The sequence below is a fragment of the Cynocephalus volans genome, chromosome 1 (assembly GCF_027409185.1).
Source record: "Cynocephalus volans isolate mCynVol1 chromosome 1, mCynVol1.pri, whole genome shotgun sequence".
Taxonomy (NCBI): Eukaryota; Metazoa; Chordata; class Mammalia; order Dermoptera; family Cynocephalidae; genus Cynocephalus; species Cynocephalus volans.
The window spans coordinates 21,350,249-21,370,749 of record NC_084460.1 but is presented as its reverse complement, the minus strand read 5'-3'; the positions used below and the strand labels follow the sequence as shown (position 1 = coordinate 21,370,749).

The 20,501-nt window shown below is 43.3% G+C and overlaps 1 protein-coding gene across 1 annotated transcript; it reads left to right on the top strand.

The window, feature by feature from the left end:
• The first annotated feature begins 8,828 nt into the window (after positions 1-8,828).
• BMP2 (bone morphogenetic protein 2) lies at positions 8,829-18,757 on the top strand. Its single transcript, XM_063111789.1, has 3 exons — positions 8,829-8,885; positions 10,092-10,441; positions 17,866-18,757. Exons 2-3 carry the CDS (start codon positions 10,099-10,101, stop codon positions 18,708-18,710), a joined length of 1,188 nt encoding a protein of 395 aa, XP_062967859.1. The 5' UTR covers positions 8,829-8,885; positions 10,092-10,098; the 3' UTR covers positions 18,711-18,757.
• Positions 18,758-20,501: the final 1,744 nt, after the last annotated feature.

Below are 20,501 nucleotides of genomic sequence, written 5' to 3'. Positions count from 1 at the left end.
AAGGGTGGAAATGAACATCGTGTGCAGGAGACAGAAAGGACCCCTTCCTGTGGGATTGGAAGCAAGAAATAAAGTGAGACGAAATCTCAGTATGGATGCCCTGGGGAGTTTCCAGAAGATCAGCTCAGACTGAAAGAATAGGCTATCTTATTTTGCTAAACTTTCAAATCACTGGAAATGTACTTGCCTATTCACCTTGTTTTGTACAAGCTGTCAGTCAAAGCCTGGACACATACTATATTTGGCGTCCTGGAATTCAGAGGAGAAAAAAATTTCCTGATATCTGGCATCTCCTTAGATGTCTCGTTGTCTTCACAGTACGCAGTTTTCCACTTCAGGATTGTTTCAGAGAGAGAGCAGATTCCCTGGAGGAGCTGTGCTCTAGGTTGGAAGTGAGGGGTTTTCTCGTAGACCACCATCAAGTCCTAACAAAGAGGGAAGCCCCCATCCCATCCTCACAAATGAGACCTCAGGTCCATCTTCTTTGTGAATAATCACCTCTCTGCATAGCTCTGTCCTGGAGAGTGTGGGAGGCCACCAAGAAATCAAAAAGCTAGGAGGCAGAGGTGATATGCAGTGCAGAAAGTTATCCTGAGAGCGAGTTGTTAAAGAGGAAAAGGTCTCAGTGGTTTCCACGTTTGAGCAAATATCTAGGCAATAATGGGCTTCTACTACAAGGGTCAATTTCAAAGATTCATTTGAGGATAAAGACATGTGACTACCATATTGAAGAAATGAAAAACATTTGCCAACTGAGCTCAAAGGGTCATATGGAGAGGGGCTTGATCAAAAGTGTTGTTCAGTTGAAAACTTGAGTTCTTCTGAGTCAACTGGTTCTCACAAGTATCGTTTAAGTTCACATCCACTTTCTAAAGTCTTTCTTTTGACCCTAGCTTTCCACATTATTTTAATTCTCTTTTTTTATACCAATTATCCATCACCAGAAATTACTTCCCCACTCATTAACTCTGCTTCCTTATCTCCCACTCCTGCCTCAGTCTTTGCACTCTCCTTCCCAGTTCATTCTTCTCCTGTATCTGTGATCTAGACACATCACCAAGGTGCTGTTAACTCTTAATCTACCAATTGTTCCCTAGTCCTCGCCATCATTTAAGACTGTGGTCAGCCTCTTCTGATAACTCCCCTCTTACAAATTCTAAGACAAATCACCATTGTCTGGTTTTTTGCTTCTCTGAACACTTCTGAGACATTTTCTACGGCCTTCTTTGACGATCTTTTTCTCACCAAATCTTTAAGCCTTAGCTCAGATTTCTATAACTCAATTCCCTAAACTTTCTCCTGAACTCCAGGCCAGTGTCTATTTACCTGCTCTGGGTTTTCATGAAGATATTTAACCAGAACTCACAGGTACTTCCAAAAAGGACCATCCCTGAGTCTTCCGCCAGCTCCAGCTCACACTCCTGTCTGTTAAGGGCACCACTAGTGTTTTGTCACCCAGGCTCCAAACCCTGTAGATATTTTTGAATCCTCCCCTCCCCCACAGCTCTCCTACCCACCTACATGCTGCACTCTATCCATCCAACCTCTGTTATAGTTTCCACACTGGCTTATTTTTCACATGGACATTAGGTCCCCATTACCGCTTGTGTGTATAATTATAAGAGCTACTAATGGGTCCTTTTATCTACAGTTTCTATACTTCCTATTCCCCACTACTATACTCTATCAAACACAAGATTTGTTTTTTTAACATGCATCTCCAACCATGTCATTTGTTTGGAAAATCATTTCACAGTGATCCATTTATACAGGATAGAGTCCAGACTCCTTAGACCAGCAGTCAAGAGACTCAAAGTCCTGAAATCTGCTTAACTTCAAATCCTGCTATGTTGGAAATTCTCCTTTTGCACCTCAGATTTACTCTTTGCCTTGCTTTCTGCCTGAGAGATTGATCTCTTTGGGCTGCATAGACAGATTCCCAGGCTCTGACGCACACGCTTTGTATATTGCCCGCTCCTTGAGTATGAGTTGTATCTATAAATATAATGGGATATTACCCCTATTATTGGGTTATGTCTCATTGCAATGGTGAAGGGGTTTTTGCAAATGTAAGTAAGGTCCCTAATCAATTGAATTTGAGTTAAGTGAAAGGCAGATTATCCTAAGTGGCTCTAATATAATCAAATGTGTCTTTTAAAAGATGGTCTAGTAGCCAGAGGGACAATCTCTTGCTGGCTTTGATGAAAGAAGCCACTAAGATCAAGTTCTATAGCTGCAAGGAAGTTAATTCTGCCAACAACCAAACAAGCTTGGAGGATTAGAGAGAACCTTGAGCTTGGAAGATTGGAGAGAGCCATGAGACTGCAACCTGGGCCAACGCTGATTGCAGCCTTGTGAGACCCTAAGTAGGGAACTAAGGAAGCCGTGCCTAGATTCCTGACCCACAGAAACTGAGATAATAAATGGGCATCAAGCCACTAAGTGTGTAGTAATGTGCTACACAGCAGTAGATAACTAATACACTTGCCATTTTGGTCAAATTAGGCCAATTGGAGATATCTACAGATGTTTCAGAGACTAGAAGGAAAGAAAAGCTGGGATACTTGCTCACCTTTCCAGCTCCCCACTTCTGCCCATGGCTTTCCTTCAGCTGCAGCTTTCTCAGGGCTCCAGTGATTGCCTCTCCTGTGCCCCTGTAGATCTGAGTTCCTAAAGCCTGGTTTGGCTTTGCAGTGTAGGGCCAGGGTACTTCACCATCTCCTGCTATTTCCCCTCAATGCTGACTGTACCTTTGTATAATGTTTCTTTGTTCAACTCTTCTCAGCTGCCCCTTTAGAATATGCCTTTGTTGTCTTTTTGAGACCCCACCAGAATAGACTTACTTCTAGCATTGCTTTGTCCCTCTCCAAACCCGCCTCCAAACGTGAACTATCTCTTGGGACTTCTCCAAATACCATCCTGCATTTTCCCACTTGATGTCTTGGGTTTCAGGTTGCTTCTACTATTTGGAACTGAGCGACCATTAGCATGGTGGCGGGTAAAAATTCAAAAAGCCAAAAATGTGAGCTCTAGACTATACTACTGCCTGTGTTACATGCTAGCTATTGACCTTGGAAAATGATCTTATCTTTCTAAGCACAGTTTCTTCATCTATAAAATAGGGGTAATAACAACCACTGAGCAAGGTTTTGTAAAGGATTAAATGAAATAACAAGTGGAAAGCAGCCAGTACCTGAAACTCAGTAACTAACAATGTTGGTGGTAATTTTGCTGTTGCTAATGCTGATTGTTGTTCATAAAGATGCCTACTATTCACCTGAATATTCCTCTCAAATTCTCTCCATACTTTGAATTCATTGAGTCCACATTTCAGAAGAGAGATTGCTTTCTATTAAACCTGTAGCAATTCTTTCTTCTCTCAAAGTTCTTATCTCATATGCTTTATATTTTATATTTATTTATCTGTGAACATGTTTCATTTCTTCCACTGACTTCTAAATAAATTATGTGCAGAGATTATGTATCTTTGTATGAACTGGAAACTGAGTGACATAAAGCCATGGGATTAATAGCTGCTCAATAAATACTTGTAGACTGTGTATATAAAGAGAAATACTATGGTTGACTCTTCACAGTCTAATCAACACAAGAACAAAATATTTTAATGTCATTGACAAGATATGCAAATTAAATAATACTTAGTGTGTATCTAAAACAACCTGACTTGGCCAACTTGGCCTAATTTTCCATATAAATCACTTCACTCCACCTATCCTTCCTACTGTGTCTAATCAAACATCAAATAGGTAACACTTTGATTAAATGCTGCTCTTTTGCTGTGTTTCCTTGTTCCTGTGAAAGAATCTCAGCCAGGTGAAATAAGTGGAACTGGTGTTGGGTGTCACATTAGTAACAAAGTAATAGGTATGCTGAAAAGCCAAGAGATTTCTCAGGGGAGTCTTATTTGGAAGACTACTATTATTTTTCAGAAGCATGTATTCATTCAACCCATATTTTTGGAATCTACCAAGTATAAAAGAAAATTACATAACACAAAATCATATCTATCAGGAACTAGTGACGTTAATTTGCATGTGTATAGCCACATACATTCTGCAACTTTTTGTTGTTTCCACACACATTTATTCCTCATAACAGCCCTGTGAGGAGGTCACCTATTAATCTCTACATAGATTCATGAGGAGGCTGAGGCTATGAGAATTTGTCATTGCCTTAGATCAACCCAAGTGGTCGGCTTTCTGATAAAGTACCCACTGTTTGGCAATATGATAAAAGCTGTTTCTTTTTAAAAAAGAAAAGAAAAAATAAACCATACAAAATCATATCTCTAAAAACCAGACATTCTTTCAGGCAGAAGGCCAAGAATACATTTGAAGATACTTAGAGTGAGTAGCAATCAGGATCTTGTGTTTGTACACTATTTTAAAATTCTCCAAGTCTGCACACGCCATCCACTTGAACTTCGTCACGCCTGTCTGAGGCAAGCAGAACACATATTTATTTACCCTGATCAACAGATGAGGTGACCATTTTAAAATCAGTCACCCATGGCTGAACCAGAATTAGAACGTAGGTCACCCAACTATGTCTTGAACAATTGTCAACGTAGTTTATAAAACACTTACTGTGTGAATCCCAAACTCTGTGAGAGTGTAGTCAATTCACAAAACTTATTCTCCCTAAATTTTTAAGAAGATGTAGTCAGTATTTGCTAAAAGCAAAGACCCTGACTTGGCCAACTAGGCCTAGTTTTGCATATAAAATCATTACCAAATAGGTAAAAGTTTGGCTAAATGTTGCTCTTTTGCTGTGGCTCCTGGTTCTTGTGAAAGCATCTCAACCAGCAGAAGTAAGTGGAATGGGGTTGGGTGTCACACTAGTAACAAAGTGATAGGTATGTTAAAAAGCCAAGAGGTTTCTCAGGGGAGTTGCCACAGGTTTCAATGGAATGACAATTACAAGGTGGATGGATCATGGAACGCCTGCTGTGAACTTTACAGTACGTGAGGATCATTATTTTAACGTTAATTTGCATAATGGTTGGTCTAGCAAGAACAATGCTGAATGCTAATAGCTGCAGGATGCAATAAAATTAAACACTATCTGGGCTGAACTGCTAAAGGAAAAGCTGCCAAAGTATGATTCTTTAAGCACTTAATTTCATTCCCGGTCACATCCACACATAATCAAATGTGGATTTCCGGTATCTTTTGAAAAACTGGCAAGAAATGACCGGAATGGAATATGAGCAACCTCCTTTATACAGAATCTTTCCTTATATAACTTGCCTATCCCCTCTGAGATATTTAAATTTGCAACTACCACCACCACTACACCTAAATAACTCCCCACCTCAACCCTCCCCATATTCGCCGGCAGACACACCAAGTTTGATAAACCCGGAAGGAAAGAATCTCACCCTCTGGACTGAAAAAAAACTTTGAATGTACTTTCAAAAAAGGGAGAATCAACCATGGCTGGCACAAAGTGATATTTTCAAAGCAAGCAGACACTCTGTCACCTCAAAGTATGGAACTAACCCTGCATTCTGAGTTGCAGGTGGAAGGTGGCCATTAGCAAAGAGAATAAAAAGATATAGGTCCTCTCTATTTAAATTTGTCATTTCTGACTATTGCTATTGCCTGGAAAATGGGTAGGTGTAGTCATCCTGTACTTTAGACCCCAAGTCAGTCTTCGGAAACTATTTATTTATTTATTTATTTATTTATGAACTTTCTCCAAAGCGTTCGAACTCATTTCCACCACAAGAGGGCACCCATCTCTAAAAAACAACTACAGAGCTTTGATCTTGGGTGAAATGGGCCCCAAATTTAGGAAAGTAGTGCTTGGGAAAGCCCTTCAGCAGAGACCCTGAGAAATCGCATACCCTGCATAAAAGAGATCCTGTGATGGGCAACACTGAAACAGAACACAGTGTCCAGAAGTGCCAATTTTCTCTCAGATTCTTGAGTATCTGAAGACTATTTCAAGAACTGACAAGGTTCTCATTTCTCAGGTTTTGAAGGCCTTAAGCTGAAAGACATCCTCGATGTCACCACTGAAGATTTATTTTTCATCTTTTCTTGGGGTGTATCCAACAGCCATCAACTTCCTCCTCCTCTTTAAAAGCTACATACTGATTTACGTCTCTTATAGGTTTTGTTTTTTTTTTTAAATCTCACTGATGACAGAAACAATTGTTAACTTCTCAATTAAACTTGATAGGGAAGGAAATAGTTTTAGAAGCATATAAATACTTTTTGACTTGAGTCTCTATGAGTAGAATATATTTTATTGCCTATGTGTTTGGTGTCCAATGATTCAGTGACAATCAGCTTCCATAACACTTTTTTTTAGGGAAAAAAGTAGCGTGTTCCTGAACATTTTGCCCCCACCTCCACCCCCTTTTACTTTTCTAGTAGGCAGGATTCCTCCAAAATACCTTATTTGACCTTTATACCTTTAGAAACAGCGAGTGCCTAATTCCCCTCTGTGAGTTGCTAATCCGATTTACATGAGCGGAACCTAGAATTATTTTAGCTCCCCGACAGAAAAAAAATACACATGGATAATAGATTATTACTAGTGCCTGCTTCTGACTCTTCTCTGTCTCTGCTGTGCAGGCTGGAAAGCTCTGATGCAGGAGAACCTAATTTTGCCCATCTGGCCTTTTTCAGAAAAATTTTGCCAGTGGTTTTGATCATCGTCTGGGCAACCTGATCTTGTTCTGCAAGGAGGCTCCTGGAATACTGGGAGGGACATAAAGATTTGGCCCAAGACTCATGGTGGGGCTTTGGGGAATATTTCGGATGAGGAAGACAAGTGACTTGACCACATGTCACAGCCCTGCTTCTGGGGGCCTGGTGGAAGGAGGTGGGGTAGAAGGTCACAAACAGGAATTGTCCTGTATGCTTGGCTCACACTGTGCGTTATTTTGCTTTCCTCTGAGCTGCTAATCGCCTGCCTCTGAGCTGGGCGAAATAAATATCACAAGACACCAAGTGCTTGCTACCATGAAAAGAAAATCCCTCCCATCCTCCCTCACACTGCCACACACATGTGTCATGCATAGCAACATGACAACCATGCCACATATATAGAAATGTGTGCCTTCCTTTGTATATGTTTACATATATGAATATGTTTATGGAAACGCGCATATTTTTGTATATTAGATATACCTATATGATAAATACCTGCACATGCATATGAATATAATGCATCCACATATTTGTATCAATGTAAATGCATATATCTCTGTTTCTAGTCTCTGGTTTTCCTCTAACTCTCCTGCCACCCCAGAGAAACACAGACATGTCTACTCCACGGCTATGCCAACTTGGTTGAGTTCTCTTTTTCTGTAATTGTGTATTACCGAAAAACTTCAAACTGAAAGTTGAATAACGGGCCCGGTGGGGAAGTAAAGGCCAGACCCTGCATTAGTCCTGCATTTCGCCCCGGAAGGCCAGCGAGTGTGCGGTGCTCCGCTCGCTCTCCCGTTTGAGGGCAGGAGGTGGAGACAGGAGCGCCCCCCTCGGCGGCCGCGCGCCCCCGCCCACCCCCGCCCCGTGGCCGCCGAGGCGCGCCGTCCACACCCCTGCGCGCCGCTCCCGCCCGCTCGGGGATCCCCGGCGAGCCGCGCCGCCGAGGGGGAGGTGTTCGGCCGCGGCCGGGAGGGAGCCGGCAGGAGGCGTCCCCTTTAAAAGCCGCGAGCGCCGGCCACGGCGCCGCCGCCGCCGTCGCCGCCGGAGTCCTCGCCCCGCCGCGCCGCGCTGCGCCCGGCTCGCGCTGCGCCCGCCGCTCCGCTTCCCACACCCCGCCGGGGACTGGCAGCCGCCGCCGGACATCAGCCGCCGCCGCCTCCGCCGGCCACCCCAACGCCCTCGGGGCGAGCCCCTCGCCGACTCCTGGGGGCTGCGAGGCACCCGCGCGCCGCACACCCCGCGCGGGCTGGAGCACCCGGCCGTGCGCGCCACAGCGCCGTGGCCTCGGCTGCCCGGGCCGCGCCGGAGCCGCGGACGGGCGCGCAGAGCGCCAGGGAGCCGGGAGCCGAGCCCGAGCGCCGCGATGCCGAGCACCTCCTGCCGGGGATCGGGGGCCCCGGACGCGCCGGCCGAGGTGTGAGAGGACCCCAGGCTGGCCACAGAGGGCACTTGGCCCGAGGGACAGGAGAGCGAGGGGAGAGCACGGCCGCCCCCCTCGGCAGCCCGGGACTCGGCTCGACTCGCCGGGGAATGCGCCCGAGGAGGACGGGGCGCCGGAGCCGCGCTGGTTTCAACTCGGGAGCACTAATGGGGGTGCGCTGGAGTAAGGCAGAGTGATGCGGGGGGGCAACTCGCCTGGCACCGAGATCGCCGCTGTGCCCTTCTCCGGACCCGGCGTCACCCAGGATGGCTGCCCCGAGCCATGGGCCGCGGCGGAGCTAGCGCCGAGCGCCCGACCCTCGCCCCCCGAGTCCCGGAGCCGGCCCCGCGCGGGGCCACGCGTCCCGCGGGCGCTGGTTCCTAAGGACGACGACAGCAGCAGCAGCAGCAGCTTTTCCTTTCTCCCTTCTCGTCCCTTCCCTGCCCCGCACTCCTCCCCCTGCTCGCTGTTGTTGTGTGTCAGCACTTGGCTGGAGACTTCTTGAACTTGCAGGGAGAATAACTTGGGCTCCCCACTTCGCGCCGGTGCCTTTGCCCCGCCGCACCTCCGCTCCTCGGCCGGGCCCGACCCCGGGACGCCGTTCCAGCGTGGGGAGAGGGACTACGCGGCCAGCACGCGGAGGAGGAGGGGGAGGCAAAGAAAGGGACCTGACACACGGTCCCTGCGCCAGGTCTTTCGGCCAGAGTTTTTTCCATGTGGAGGCTCTTTCAATGGACGTGTCCCCGCGTGCTTCTTAGACGGACTGCGGTCTCCTAAAGGTAGAGGACGCGGGCCCGGGGCTCGGGCCGGGAGGGTGGGCGCGGGGCCCCGGCAGCCGCAGCGGCTGAGCTCTCCCAGGGGACCTGCCAGGCCGGATGTAAACAGACCCCTCTCCAGGTCCACGTGCAGCCGAGCCCCTGCAGGGGTGCCCCCATCCCACCGCCCCAGGCGACAGTCAGCTTCGCCTTCTTCGCCCGCACTCTTCCTCCCTTCCTCCCTCCCCTCTCCTCGGTATATTATTAGGGCTGTTAACATTTAGATGATTTAAAAAAAAAAAAAAGTCAAATAAATCCCTTTGAGAGGGTGGTCCCTGGATGGATTTTACCCGTTAGCTGCCTACCTGTACGCCCTGCCATGGCGATCCCTTCGCCCTTCTTCGTGTTTCTCCCCGAGACCTACTCTCCCTACTCAGAACCATGTCCCATTTAGGAAAGTACTAAAAGTTGGGGTTCTTCCTGTTTCCAGAAATGCGAGGGGGCAGTACTTCAGTGCCACCTTGTACTGTGTTTTTAACAGCGGATACGTGCATTAATAGACATTAGTCATTTACGTAATCCCAGGAATATCTATGTGTATCTGACTGCACTAGGGGGATGCGGGGATGGAGTGGCCTGTCCTGACACCCCTGAGCTTAGGTGCGTAGGCCACGAGTTGCAAGTGGCTTCAGAAGTTGTGGCCTTTAGTTTACAGGGTCTGGAAGTTATAGACGGTGTGTGTGTGCGTGTGGTGTGTGTCAGGAAGTTCTATACAGTGCCTCTAAGGAAGTCACATGCACCATTTGTGCGTGTTTATATGCAAGTGAGCGCTGGGCAGTGTGTGTTTGGGTTTGCATGGGGGGCGCAGTGTGTCAGACCAAGCAGTGGTTTTCCCAGGTTCCCTGCACTGGATGTCAGCCCTGGTGTCACAGAAAAATGGTGACAGTCTTTGACGCTGGTTGGGGGGGGGAGGCAAAATCCCAAATCAGACGTCACACGGGTTGAGAGTGGGATGGGAGGGAGAAAGCCATCTGGCTCAGGAACTTGGGGCTCTCCATCCTTCCAAACAGTCCAGCTTTAGCCGCTCCTACGTGGCCCCGAGAGTGTCGCAAGCCAGGAGGGCAGCCTGGAGGAGAGGGCATGCGAACCGAACGGGAGCTGGGGCTGCGGGGGCGGGAGGGGAAGGACTGGGCGGGGAACTCGGGTGACTCACGTCGGCCCTGTCCGCAGGTCGACCATGGTGGCCGGGACCCGCTGTCTTCTAGCGTTGCTGCTTCCCCAGGTCCTCCTGGGCGGCGCGGCCGGCCTCATTCCGGAGCTGGGCCGCAGGAAGTTCTCGGCGTCGTCGGGCCGTCCCTCGTCCCAGCCCTCGGACGACGTCCTGAGCGAATTCGAGTTGCGATTGCTCAGCATGTTCGGCCTGAAACAGAGACCCACCCCCAGCAGGGACGCCGTGGTGCCCCCCTACATGCTAGACCTGTATCGCCGGCACTCCGGCCAGCCGGGCGCGCCAGCCCCAGACCATCGACTGGAGAGGGCAGCCAGCCGCGCCAACACCGTGCGCAGCTTCCACCACGAAGGTGAGGTGTGGAGCAGGGAGTGGGGGCGGGCACCGGGGCGGGGACTCACTCTGCAAAACCCCCTACCGTGGGCAGATTGCAGGCATCCCTGGAGAGGCAGCTTGGCCAGAGCGCCGCCGAGGTTTCCACTCTTGCTTCTGTACGGTCCTTTCTGAAACTGATTTCAGCGCACTGCTTGTGTGGCGGGGGAGCCAGGGATTCCCCTTTGGTAAATCCGCACCCTTTTCCTGGCTTGCAGCCAGAGAGCGACTCCTCCCCCAGGAACTGGAGAGAAATCAAGAGATGGGGAAGACGAGGGCAAAAGGCATGCCCCTAGTCAGCTAAACTTGCAAGAATTCCATAGGGAGAGAAGGAGGAGGAGTGGGGAGAGTTGGAATTGCTTTAAATCTGTCTGGAAGCCCTTGCTCTATAAATCTGCGTCTCCTGCTTAAGCCGGGATTTCAGGCTAGACAGAGCCGCGGGCAGAATTTTCAGAGATAGTATTGAAAAATCAAAGCCCAAGGCCCCAAAGTCTTTCTAATTTACAGTTGATCTGGGCCTGGTTTGGAAGATTTCGAATCCCTATCTAATACCCGTGGGAGATCAATTCCACAATCAATCTTGTTGTTCCCACAATGACTTTCTTGTCTTGCACTTAAATCTGAGATAGGCTCTGAGTAGAGACAAGGCTAGCCTTCAGATAAAAGCTTTTGCAGCAGCTGCCTGCTTTACTTCATGTGCATGGAAATGTGGATTTTTTTTTTTTTTTTTTTTTTTTTTTATGATACTGGATGTGGTTTTTCTAAGGTAGAGTATTTCTGCTTGTTTCATCAGAAAGGTATTTAGTGGATTTGAGATGTCTTAGAGCAGCTATGGAGATCGGTAGTACCTAAATTCTTAGAGCAATTAGTCAAATTCTTCTACATGTTTAAATGCTTCTTTGGCTTGATACATTCTAAATAGAGCGTGGGTCCCTTCAAGTTCTAGAAAAGAGTACCAAGTTCTATATCACCGAGAAGCCACTTGTATGATATGGAGCGTTGGGAGTGAAGTTCCCTTTTTCTTGCCTTGTCCTGCTGAGGTGCTCAATTTCAAGTGGGTATCTATGCTCTGAGTTAGACAAATCAGAAACAGCATAGCCAGAAGTTTTCTCCCAGTGTGAAGGATGACAGACTTGTGAGCACACTGGTTCATAATGGGAAGAATGCCCAAAGGCAGGTCACACAACAGAAGTTACTTCATTGAGGCAGCTACGCGTGGTGAAGGCAACACTGAATTGAGAATCAGTTCATTTTCAAGCACATTTCTCAGTGAAGTGCTTTCTGCTAGTAGAAATCAGAGATTTGAAACGGAGTAAGATCTCATTCTCCTCCTTTAGAATTCATCCACTGAAAGCAGAAGTTGTCTGTTGTCATACGTAGAAGTGTTTGCATTCATGTACGTGATGTCATCGTGACCCTGGGATATTATAGATCCAGCTCATCATTCCCAGCGGATGCTGATTAGAATGGATAGAAAAGTAACAAGAACAGCAGTTTTATCCACCTCTTCTGGAAATTTAGCGTGGAAGCCATTCCTAACTTTATTTTTAAGGCCAGGAAGGTACTGTCTCTCTCTTATAAGTTGAAAGGAAGATCATTTAAGTCAGTTAACACCTAAAACATTTAATTGCATGAGGATTTCATCAACGAAGTCTGCATATTTCTTTTCCTCTGCAAGTGACTTGATCAAGACTAACCAGGCTATTCATTATTCTAGTATGTTATTTGGACTCAAACAGCATGCTTGAGTTTATAAGTCAGAAACATTTAAAAGTGTAAATATTATGCACAAAACAGTACAGAAGTTACCGGCTTGTTTAAAAGTAACTTGCAGCAGCTTCAGATCTTAATGCAATTAGACGATAGAGAAAAGCTATGTAATTTTTGCCCCAGATTTCAACAAATCCATTTCTTTTCTCATTATGACTAGTAAATCATTATTAGGCTGGATGTAGCACTTTTTAAAGACTTTTCATTGTTTTGTCACCCAGGATTTGATTTTCATCCTTGTGCCATACATGCTACTAAAAAAACATTTAATAAACCATGTGTCTAAGGCTGCTGGCTTAAGAGCAGAGTTTGGTTTATACAGCATTAATGGGCATTTATTTGGTAAAGGACCAAAAGGACCCAATTACAAGAATTACCTGTTGGTTTTTTTTGTGGGTGAGATCAGATGGTTTGGTGGTGGAATTATAAGATAGGAGATATTATGATGAAATTATTTCAACCAATGTGAATATAATGGGACCACATGATAGGTGATCAGAGACAAAATTACCAGTTTCTTATTTCTCCTGTTGAACTTTGTCTAGTCCTTTCTACAATGGCTTTTATGTGGGAGAATACAAACTTGGCTAAAATTTTCTTTTTTCAAAGTAATTAAAAAGTGCTTCAGCCGCACAGGCCTTTGAAAACCGCTACTGAGGATAGAAAACTCACTCCTCCGGCTGGAAGGAATGTTTTATGCTTTGCTGCAGTTGGAAGCACATTGAAACTGGTTGACTTCACTGGCCCTGCAACAAGTTTTCATGCCTTCCTATCACTTAGGAATATAGAAGGACCACGTGCTTGCTCTTCAGGCTCTGGAATAACTGAATTATTTGCCTCTATGACTAAAGCTCCCAAATAGAGATTAACCCTGTTCTCATAAGTATTAATTATCATGAATATACCCATATAATAGGAAAATTAAAGAAATAACCATTGCCTGGTGAAGGAGAATTTGTGGCACAACTTCCCAGTGCAAACAAAGCATTTGGACACATGGACCCCCCGCCCAAACCAATACTTCCCTGATGTGTGTCCCTAGTGCCTCCCAAAACCAGTACTTCCCTGGTGTGCATCCCTAACCCCAGGTATTTCAGTGTGATTACAAAAGGCCCCATTAAGTAGAACAGTTATTCTTTTTTGAAAATGCTCATTGAGATTGAGGTTTTGGTGCTCGGTGACATTTCCTTGCTCTGATGTTTTCTCTTCTACCTTATTTTTAGTGGTTCCCGTATATTTTCTCTTGATCCTTTCTCATTGAGCTATTTTGTCCTTTATAGACTTGCCCTTGTGTATTTCACTAAGCAGTCAGACAACAATAAGAGAGCACTCGATCATCTCAAAAGTGTAGGAGCTAAGGGTGGATAGAGGCTAAATCAGGGTTAGTGATGATAACCATGTTCTTTCTTTTCCTTTAGTTTCCACTTCTTTTGTTGTCTTTTTTTAAAACTATTTTTAACCTCTTGTATTTTATCATTTTTTTCCTTGATATATCAATTCTCTAACCATTATTTTATCTTCTAGAAAATCTTGTGTATTATACTCAGTCTTTCATTTTTAGGGCAGTGTTTTCCAGCCTTACTGATTTGCCAGACTCTCCCCAGGTTTTGTTGTGTTTGTCGTTTCAGTGGAGGATTTTTGTCCAAAGAGGGTTGTGAAATTCTCAAAGCATGATGATAACTTACCTTTTTGATAAAACTCACCATACTTTAGGACAAAAAGGCAGCCACAAAATAACAGTGTTTCCAGACAAGATCTGCATGTCCCAGTGGGTCCCATCACAATACTTTTCTTCTCATTTAGTTCTGTCTGCTTTCTCTCCATACCTGGGTAGTAGTACATTTCTGTCCCATTAGTAGGGATAGAACTCACCCTACAGTTATCACTGTATTAAACAGAAATGTGCCCCTAATTGTTTTGACTTTTGCTTGAGTTTTTGACTCCTGCTCTGTGTTAGGCAGTGCTGTCTAGTGGCTCAGAACTTGGGAACTGTGGTAGACTCAAGTTCATAGCTCTGTTCTTCATTTGCTAGCTCTGTGACCTTAGGAAAGCTACATAACCTCTCTGAACTACAACTATTTCATTTACAAAATGGAGATGACAGTTCCTCGCTAATTGGCTTGTTGTAAGATAATTTATAGAAAGCTGTTAGTGCCAAACCTGGCACAAAAAAAGCATTCAGCAAATTAGCTATTATTATCATGATGACTTCTTTTTTTAATGTCATATTCTCCCTTTCTCTAGGGAAGAGGAGGCTAGAGTGAATCTAGGCTGACTAAGAGAATTCAGCTCAATCTTTTGGATTATTTTGAGGTAGATGAATAATTGGCATAGTGTAAATGAATAAATTAGGACTTCACTTTTGGAGGAGAGGTTGAATGTCATTGCTGCTTTCTTTTTCTTCATTTCCTTGCATGTCTGCAGCCATAGCTTTATCCATTTGGTTAAAAACTCAGAGGCTCACAAACTCAGATTGAAGATAGGTCAGAATCCTCAAATCCCTTAGTAAGTTCAGCTTATTCACCAAGGGGTTTTTACAGAGAATTAACAACTGTATTAACCTCCAAAAAAGACTTTATTACCTATTTAGGAAAATGCTATATTTTCAGCTTCCCCAGGCTTCCTGTGATAATTTACAGAAAAATTTTTTCTTTGATTTACTTTATTTCAAGTAGGTTTTGATTTTTTAGCTTCAAGAAATGATTCATACTCTCTCCCTTGCAGATCAAAAGAAAAGGTGGTACATGCCCTAAACTTGGGCAATTATTTTCCTGCATTTGGGGTTTTCTGTGAACCTTTGACTTACCTCTGTGATCTGAGTCTGCAGTCGGGTGTTGTAATAGAGGCCTTTGTATTACGGGTTCGATAGGGATCTTTGAAGGAATGGGTTGACTAAGGTGTAGTTGGAAAGTTGGAGAAAAATCTTCACATTACATGTTGTTATTTAATAGTGCTATTTTTCTCCTTTGCTAAGGCTACTTACCTCTGATGAGATTTTGAAGCACATGAAATTGCTATTTTGGGGGTTTCTCTGTTTCTGGTTGAACAGTGGCAATTTTATATGATTCAGTCTTAACTTTATCTTTTTGGGGCATTATTATTCTGTTTTGTGCCTCTTTTCAACTCATCTTCTTTGATCCATTTACCTATATCTTATAGTTACCTTGGAGATTGTCCTTTCATTGTCATCCTCTGGCTGTGTGTGTGTGTGTGTGTGTGTGTGTGTGTGTGTGTGTATAACTTTCATTTTAATTTATGGATTGGTATTCAGGGTTTTACTTGGAATTGTGATTTCTCTGGGCACTTTTGTTATTATAACTATTCAGAGAATGCCTTGGATAATTTGTCTTTCCTTCTCCCATTTGGAAAAAAGAGAGTGTTCTTAGGCGTGCTGGCATCAGAGAAATCAGTGCTCAGGAACAGGGTTGGCTTTGGTGTCATTGGGGTCTGGAGGATGCTGCTGCTTTTTACCCTCTCTGCTGAAAAAGTACCTTCAGCAGAAACATCAGAGGTTCCTGAATTGCAGGGAGACAGGAAAAAAAGAAGCTAAATACAATCCTTGATGTTTGTGGGAAGCCGCTGAGAAGAGCCTTGGTTTCATTGATAGAAGGATTCTTTTAATGATTGTGCCTGGCCTGAATTACCATTAGCTTAGAGGGGGGTTTAGAATGTGGATGGATCCCGAAAAGTTTTCCCAAGAGGTTTGGATTAACAGACATGAGGGGATCGTGGAGGCCTCACTCTTTGACCTGCTAGTCTCCACAACCAAGGAGGTGAACTTTAGCAGAACCTCCAGTTCTGAGTTCCTGGCTGGCCCACCCACGGCCTCCACTCTTATTCCTTGGTCAATGTTAATGGTTCTTCTACTTATTTTTATACTATTTAATAAAAACACACTTTAAAAATATTCTCCTGGGGACAATTTACACTTGAATGTAAAAAACATCCTTTAAAACCTTGACATTCAAACTGTAGCCTATCTGCTTGCAATGTCCTCTCACCTAGGAGCTTGCTAGAAATGCAGATTCTCAGGCCACTCCCCAGACCTACTGAATCAGAATCTACATTTGAAGATTTAAGGTGTCCTAGTTGTTTCCTTTGAAGGTTCAAGTTTGAGAAGCGAAACTGTCCCTATTGAACTTGGTGCTTTCATTTCATTTGCATAACGACCATTGCTTTGATGATGAAGGTTTACACAGATACAACATTTGAGTGATCTAATGTGAGTCTCCTTTGCTAAGGCATCTTGATTCTGTGAACAACTTGCAGCTTTTTGTCTTTAGGCAAAATACAACCATAAAATTGATAAAAATATCATTTCATTCTATGGTGATAACATGGAACTATGGCAAAATTTTGTCAGCACTTGGGTTGGGATCCTGAATGAAGCAGGTAAATTTTGGCAGTGAAATGGTAGGATCTGATAAAGCTAGAAGAAAATAAACCCAATATGTCAAATTCTGATGCTGTTTACTGTCAACTTAATAATAATATGCTTTTGATGATTTGCAAAGTACAAGTATCCATGTTGCTACGTTATATTTTATTGTTTGCTTGAAATACAGTACTACTTAAAATTGAAATTCAGGAATCTTAAGTCAGACAAAGCTTTTATGAAAGGCTCATTTGAATGGCTATTTTGAAATAATGAAAATAGATATATAAAGATTATTCTGTACTAGGATGGGATGAGATTGTTCCTTAAATCATGAAATATTATGATAGTATTTTTGTAAATTTTTTTTTGTTTTGTGTCTATCCTGCAGCCTGTTTTTAGGTATGCATATGTTTTTAATATAGTTTAATTTTTAGAAAAACATAAAGGAATTACAAACAGAAGACCAAGTCATTTTTTTGTCTTCCCAAGGCATCTAAAATGAGATTTTGATTTTTGAGGTCATAAGGAGGTGAGAGAACAGACAACAGTTGGGAAGTTATTTCTCCTGAAATGGTTTGGCCTTAATTACTACAGTGTCCTCTTACCACCCATACGTTTCCAAAGAAGTAGATCCCTGTAAATGCCTTTGTCTCTGGACTTTTGAGTAAAATAGTAGGGTGTGCTTTGCAAAATGTCATCGTTGATGTTGAGTTTCAGAGTCTTTAATTAGGAAGCTGAAATCTGTATATCGAGATTTGTAAATCATCTAAATTGCAGAGTAATGTTTTAGAATACTGCTTAAGGGATTGACATTAAAGCCTTTTTAAAAAAAAAAAAAAAAAGAAATGCAATAATTTCCTCAAATCGTCACTCATTAGACCTCTACTAACTATAGTGTTGACTTTTTTTTTTTTTCCCTAAAGTCTGTGAATTCCAAAGAAATGCTTCACCATTTCCTCCATCATTATAGCCACCTGGAAGCAGTGTTCACATATTAGATCAAGAATATAACAATGAATTATGAAATTTTGTTTCATGGTATGGATGTCGACGTGAACTTACAAAAAAGGGAGAAAGGAGGATCCTTTTTCATTTAAAGAGGAATTTTTAATTTTCTGGTTATATAGTTTTACATGGTTCAATTAAACCCTGCAATAAGGCATAATTCTCATAGATAATTAAATTATCATTACTTCTCTTACTGAATTTCTCTTCTTTCTTTTTTTTTTTCCCCCCACTTTTCTACATCAAATTAGAATCTTTAGAAGAACTGCCAGAAACGAGTGGGAAAACAACCCGGCGATTCTTCTTTAATTTAAGTTCTATCCCCACTGAGGAGTTTATCACCTCAGCAGAACTTCAGGTTTTTCGGGAACAGATGCAGGAAGGTTTGGAAAACAATGGCAGTTTCCATCACCGAATTAATATTTATGAAATTATAAAGCCTGCAACAGCCAACTCGAAGTTTCCTGTGACCAGACTTTTGGACACCCGGTTGGTGAATGAGAATGCCAGCAGGTGGGAAAGTTTTGATGTCACCCCTGCTGTGATGCGGTGGACTGCACAGGGACATGCCAACCATGGATTTGTGGTGGAGGTGACCCACTTGGAGGAGAAACAAGGTGTCTCCAAGAGACATGTTAGGATAAGCAGGTCTTTGCACCAAGATGAACACAGCTGGTCACAAATAAGGCCACTGCTAGTAACTTTTGGCCACGATGGGAAAGGGCATCCTCTTCACAAAAGAGAAAAGCGTCAAGCTAAACACAAACAGCGGAAGCGCCTTAAGTCCAGCTGTAAGAGACACCCTTTGTACGTGGACTTCAGTGACGTGGGGTGGAATGACTGGATTGTGGCCCCACCAGGGTATCATGCCTTTTACTGCCACGGGGAATGCCCTTTTCCCTTGGCTGATCACCTTAACTCCACTAATCACGCCATTGTTCAGACGTTGGTCAACTCAGTTAACGCTAAGATTCCTAAGGCGTGCTGTGTCCCAACAGAACTCAGTGCTATCTCCATGCTCTACCTGGACGAGAATGAAAAGGTTGTATTAAAGAACTATCAGGACATGGTTGTGGAGGGTTGTGGGTGTCGTTAGCACAGCAAAATTAATTAATTAAATAAATATATATATATATATATTTTAGAAAAAAGCAAAAAAACAAAAACAAAAACAAAAACAAAAAAACAAAACCAGTTGACACTTTAATATTTCCCAATGAAGACTTTATTTATGGAATGGGATAGAAAAAAAAAAAAACACAGCTATTTTGAAAATATATTTATATCTACGAAAAGAAGTTGGAAAAACAAATATTTTAATCAGAGAATTATTCCTTAAAGATTTAAAATGTATTTAGTTGTACATTTTATATGGGTTCAACCCCAGCACATGAAGTATAATGGTCAGATTTATTTTGTATTTATTTACTATTATAACCACTTTTTAGGAAAAATAGCTAATTTGTATTTATATGTAATCAAAAGAACTATTGGGTTTGTACATAATTTTCCAAAAATTGTAGTTGTTTTCGGTTGTGTGTATTTAAGATGAAAAGTCTACATGGAAGGTTACTCTGGCAAAGTGCTTAGCACGTTTGCTTTTTTTGCAGCGCTACTGTTAAGTTCACAAGTTCAAGTCCAGAAAAAAAAAAAAAAGTGGATAATCCACTCTGCTGACTTTCAAGATTATTATATTATTCAATTCTCAGGAATGTTGCAGAGTGGTTGTCCAATCCATGAGAATTTACGTCCTTATTAGGTGGAATATTTGGATAAGAACCAGACTTTGCTGATCTAGTACAGAAACCCTCCCCCCACCTGCATTTGCAGAAAGGATAAAGCAAGACCAATAGAACTAATTAGGAAAATGATGAACCCGCAGGAAAGTGAATGATGGTTTGTTGTTCTTCTTTCCTAAGATCTTTTGATCCCGTCAAAGGGGCCGATCTGGCCAAAGTATTAAATAAAACATAAGATTTCTTCATTATTGATATTGTGTATATTTAAAATCGATATCTTGTGGCCCTCATCAAGAGTTGGAAATTGACTTGTGCCTTTACCTCATCTGGGAGCTCATGCTCTGAAGGACCCAATTTTTTAACTTTGCCCAATACACAGCAAAATTGTGCACATCATGTTTTCTGCCCACCCCTTGTTCTCTGACCGATCAGCTTGCTTTTCTTTCCAAGGTTATGTGTTTGAACACATTTCTCCAAATGTTAAAACTGTTTCAGATAATAAATATCAAAGCTCTGGCATTTCATTCTATGAAGTCCAACCTGTAAGAGAAAATAGTGCATTTGTACAGCGTTCACAATGATTACCTTGTGTTTGCATTTTTTGTTTCTGAAGTTACTCATTTCAGAATAGGGTGGGGAAAAAAGAATGATTGGAAAATTGCAGCAAGTCATTGGATAAGTCATATGTGCACCAAAGGAATTAGCAATGATTTAGTATCTTTCATATGAACCTCTCTGGGGCAGAAAGATTTAAGGGAAAAACCAAAGCCTATAAAACAAGCAAAACCTGGGGAACCCAAGATAAAGTTTCAGAGATGATATCCCATGCACCAGAGGCAACGGTGCCAAAAAATTAGAAAGGGAAAGTGTCTGAGATCAGCTTCTACAAGAATATCTGCCAATTGGACTGAAGCCCAAACAGAATGAAGTCAAATTAGGCTGCTCAGAATGAACACTTAACAGTGGCAGATATTCTGTGCCCTGGATTGGAATCAGACCCGAAGAAGGGTTCAGTGGATATTTGTAAGGCCAGGGAACCCACAACTCCTTACTATTTTACTGGCAGCATTTTAGGTCAATTTCCAGGACTTTGTGCCCCCTCTGATCCTGCCATGATTGGTGAAACCTAATTCTAATCTTTACTAGCC

Excerpts from the sequence above, each read along its gene's own strand:
- BMP2 (XM_063111789.1), top strand. The coding sequence starts at position 10,099 with ATGGTGGCCGGGACCCGCTGTCTTCTAGCGTTGCTGCTTCCCCAGGTC. Across the intron at positions 10,442-17,865 it reads GCGCAGCTTCCACCACGAAG|AATCTTTAGAAGAACTGCCA; the intron begins GTGAGGTGTGGA and ends ACATCAAATTAG.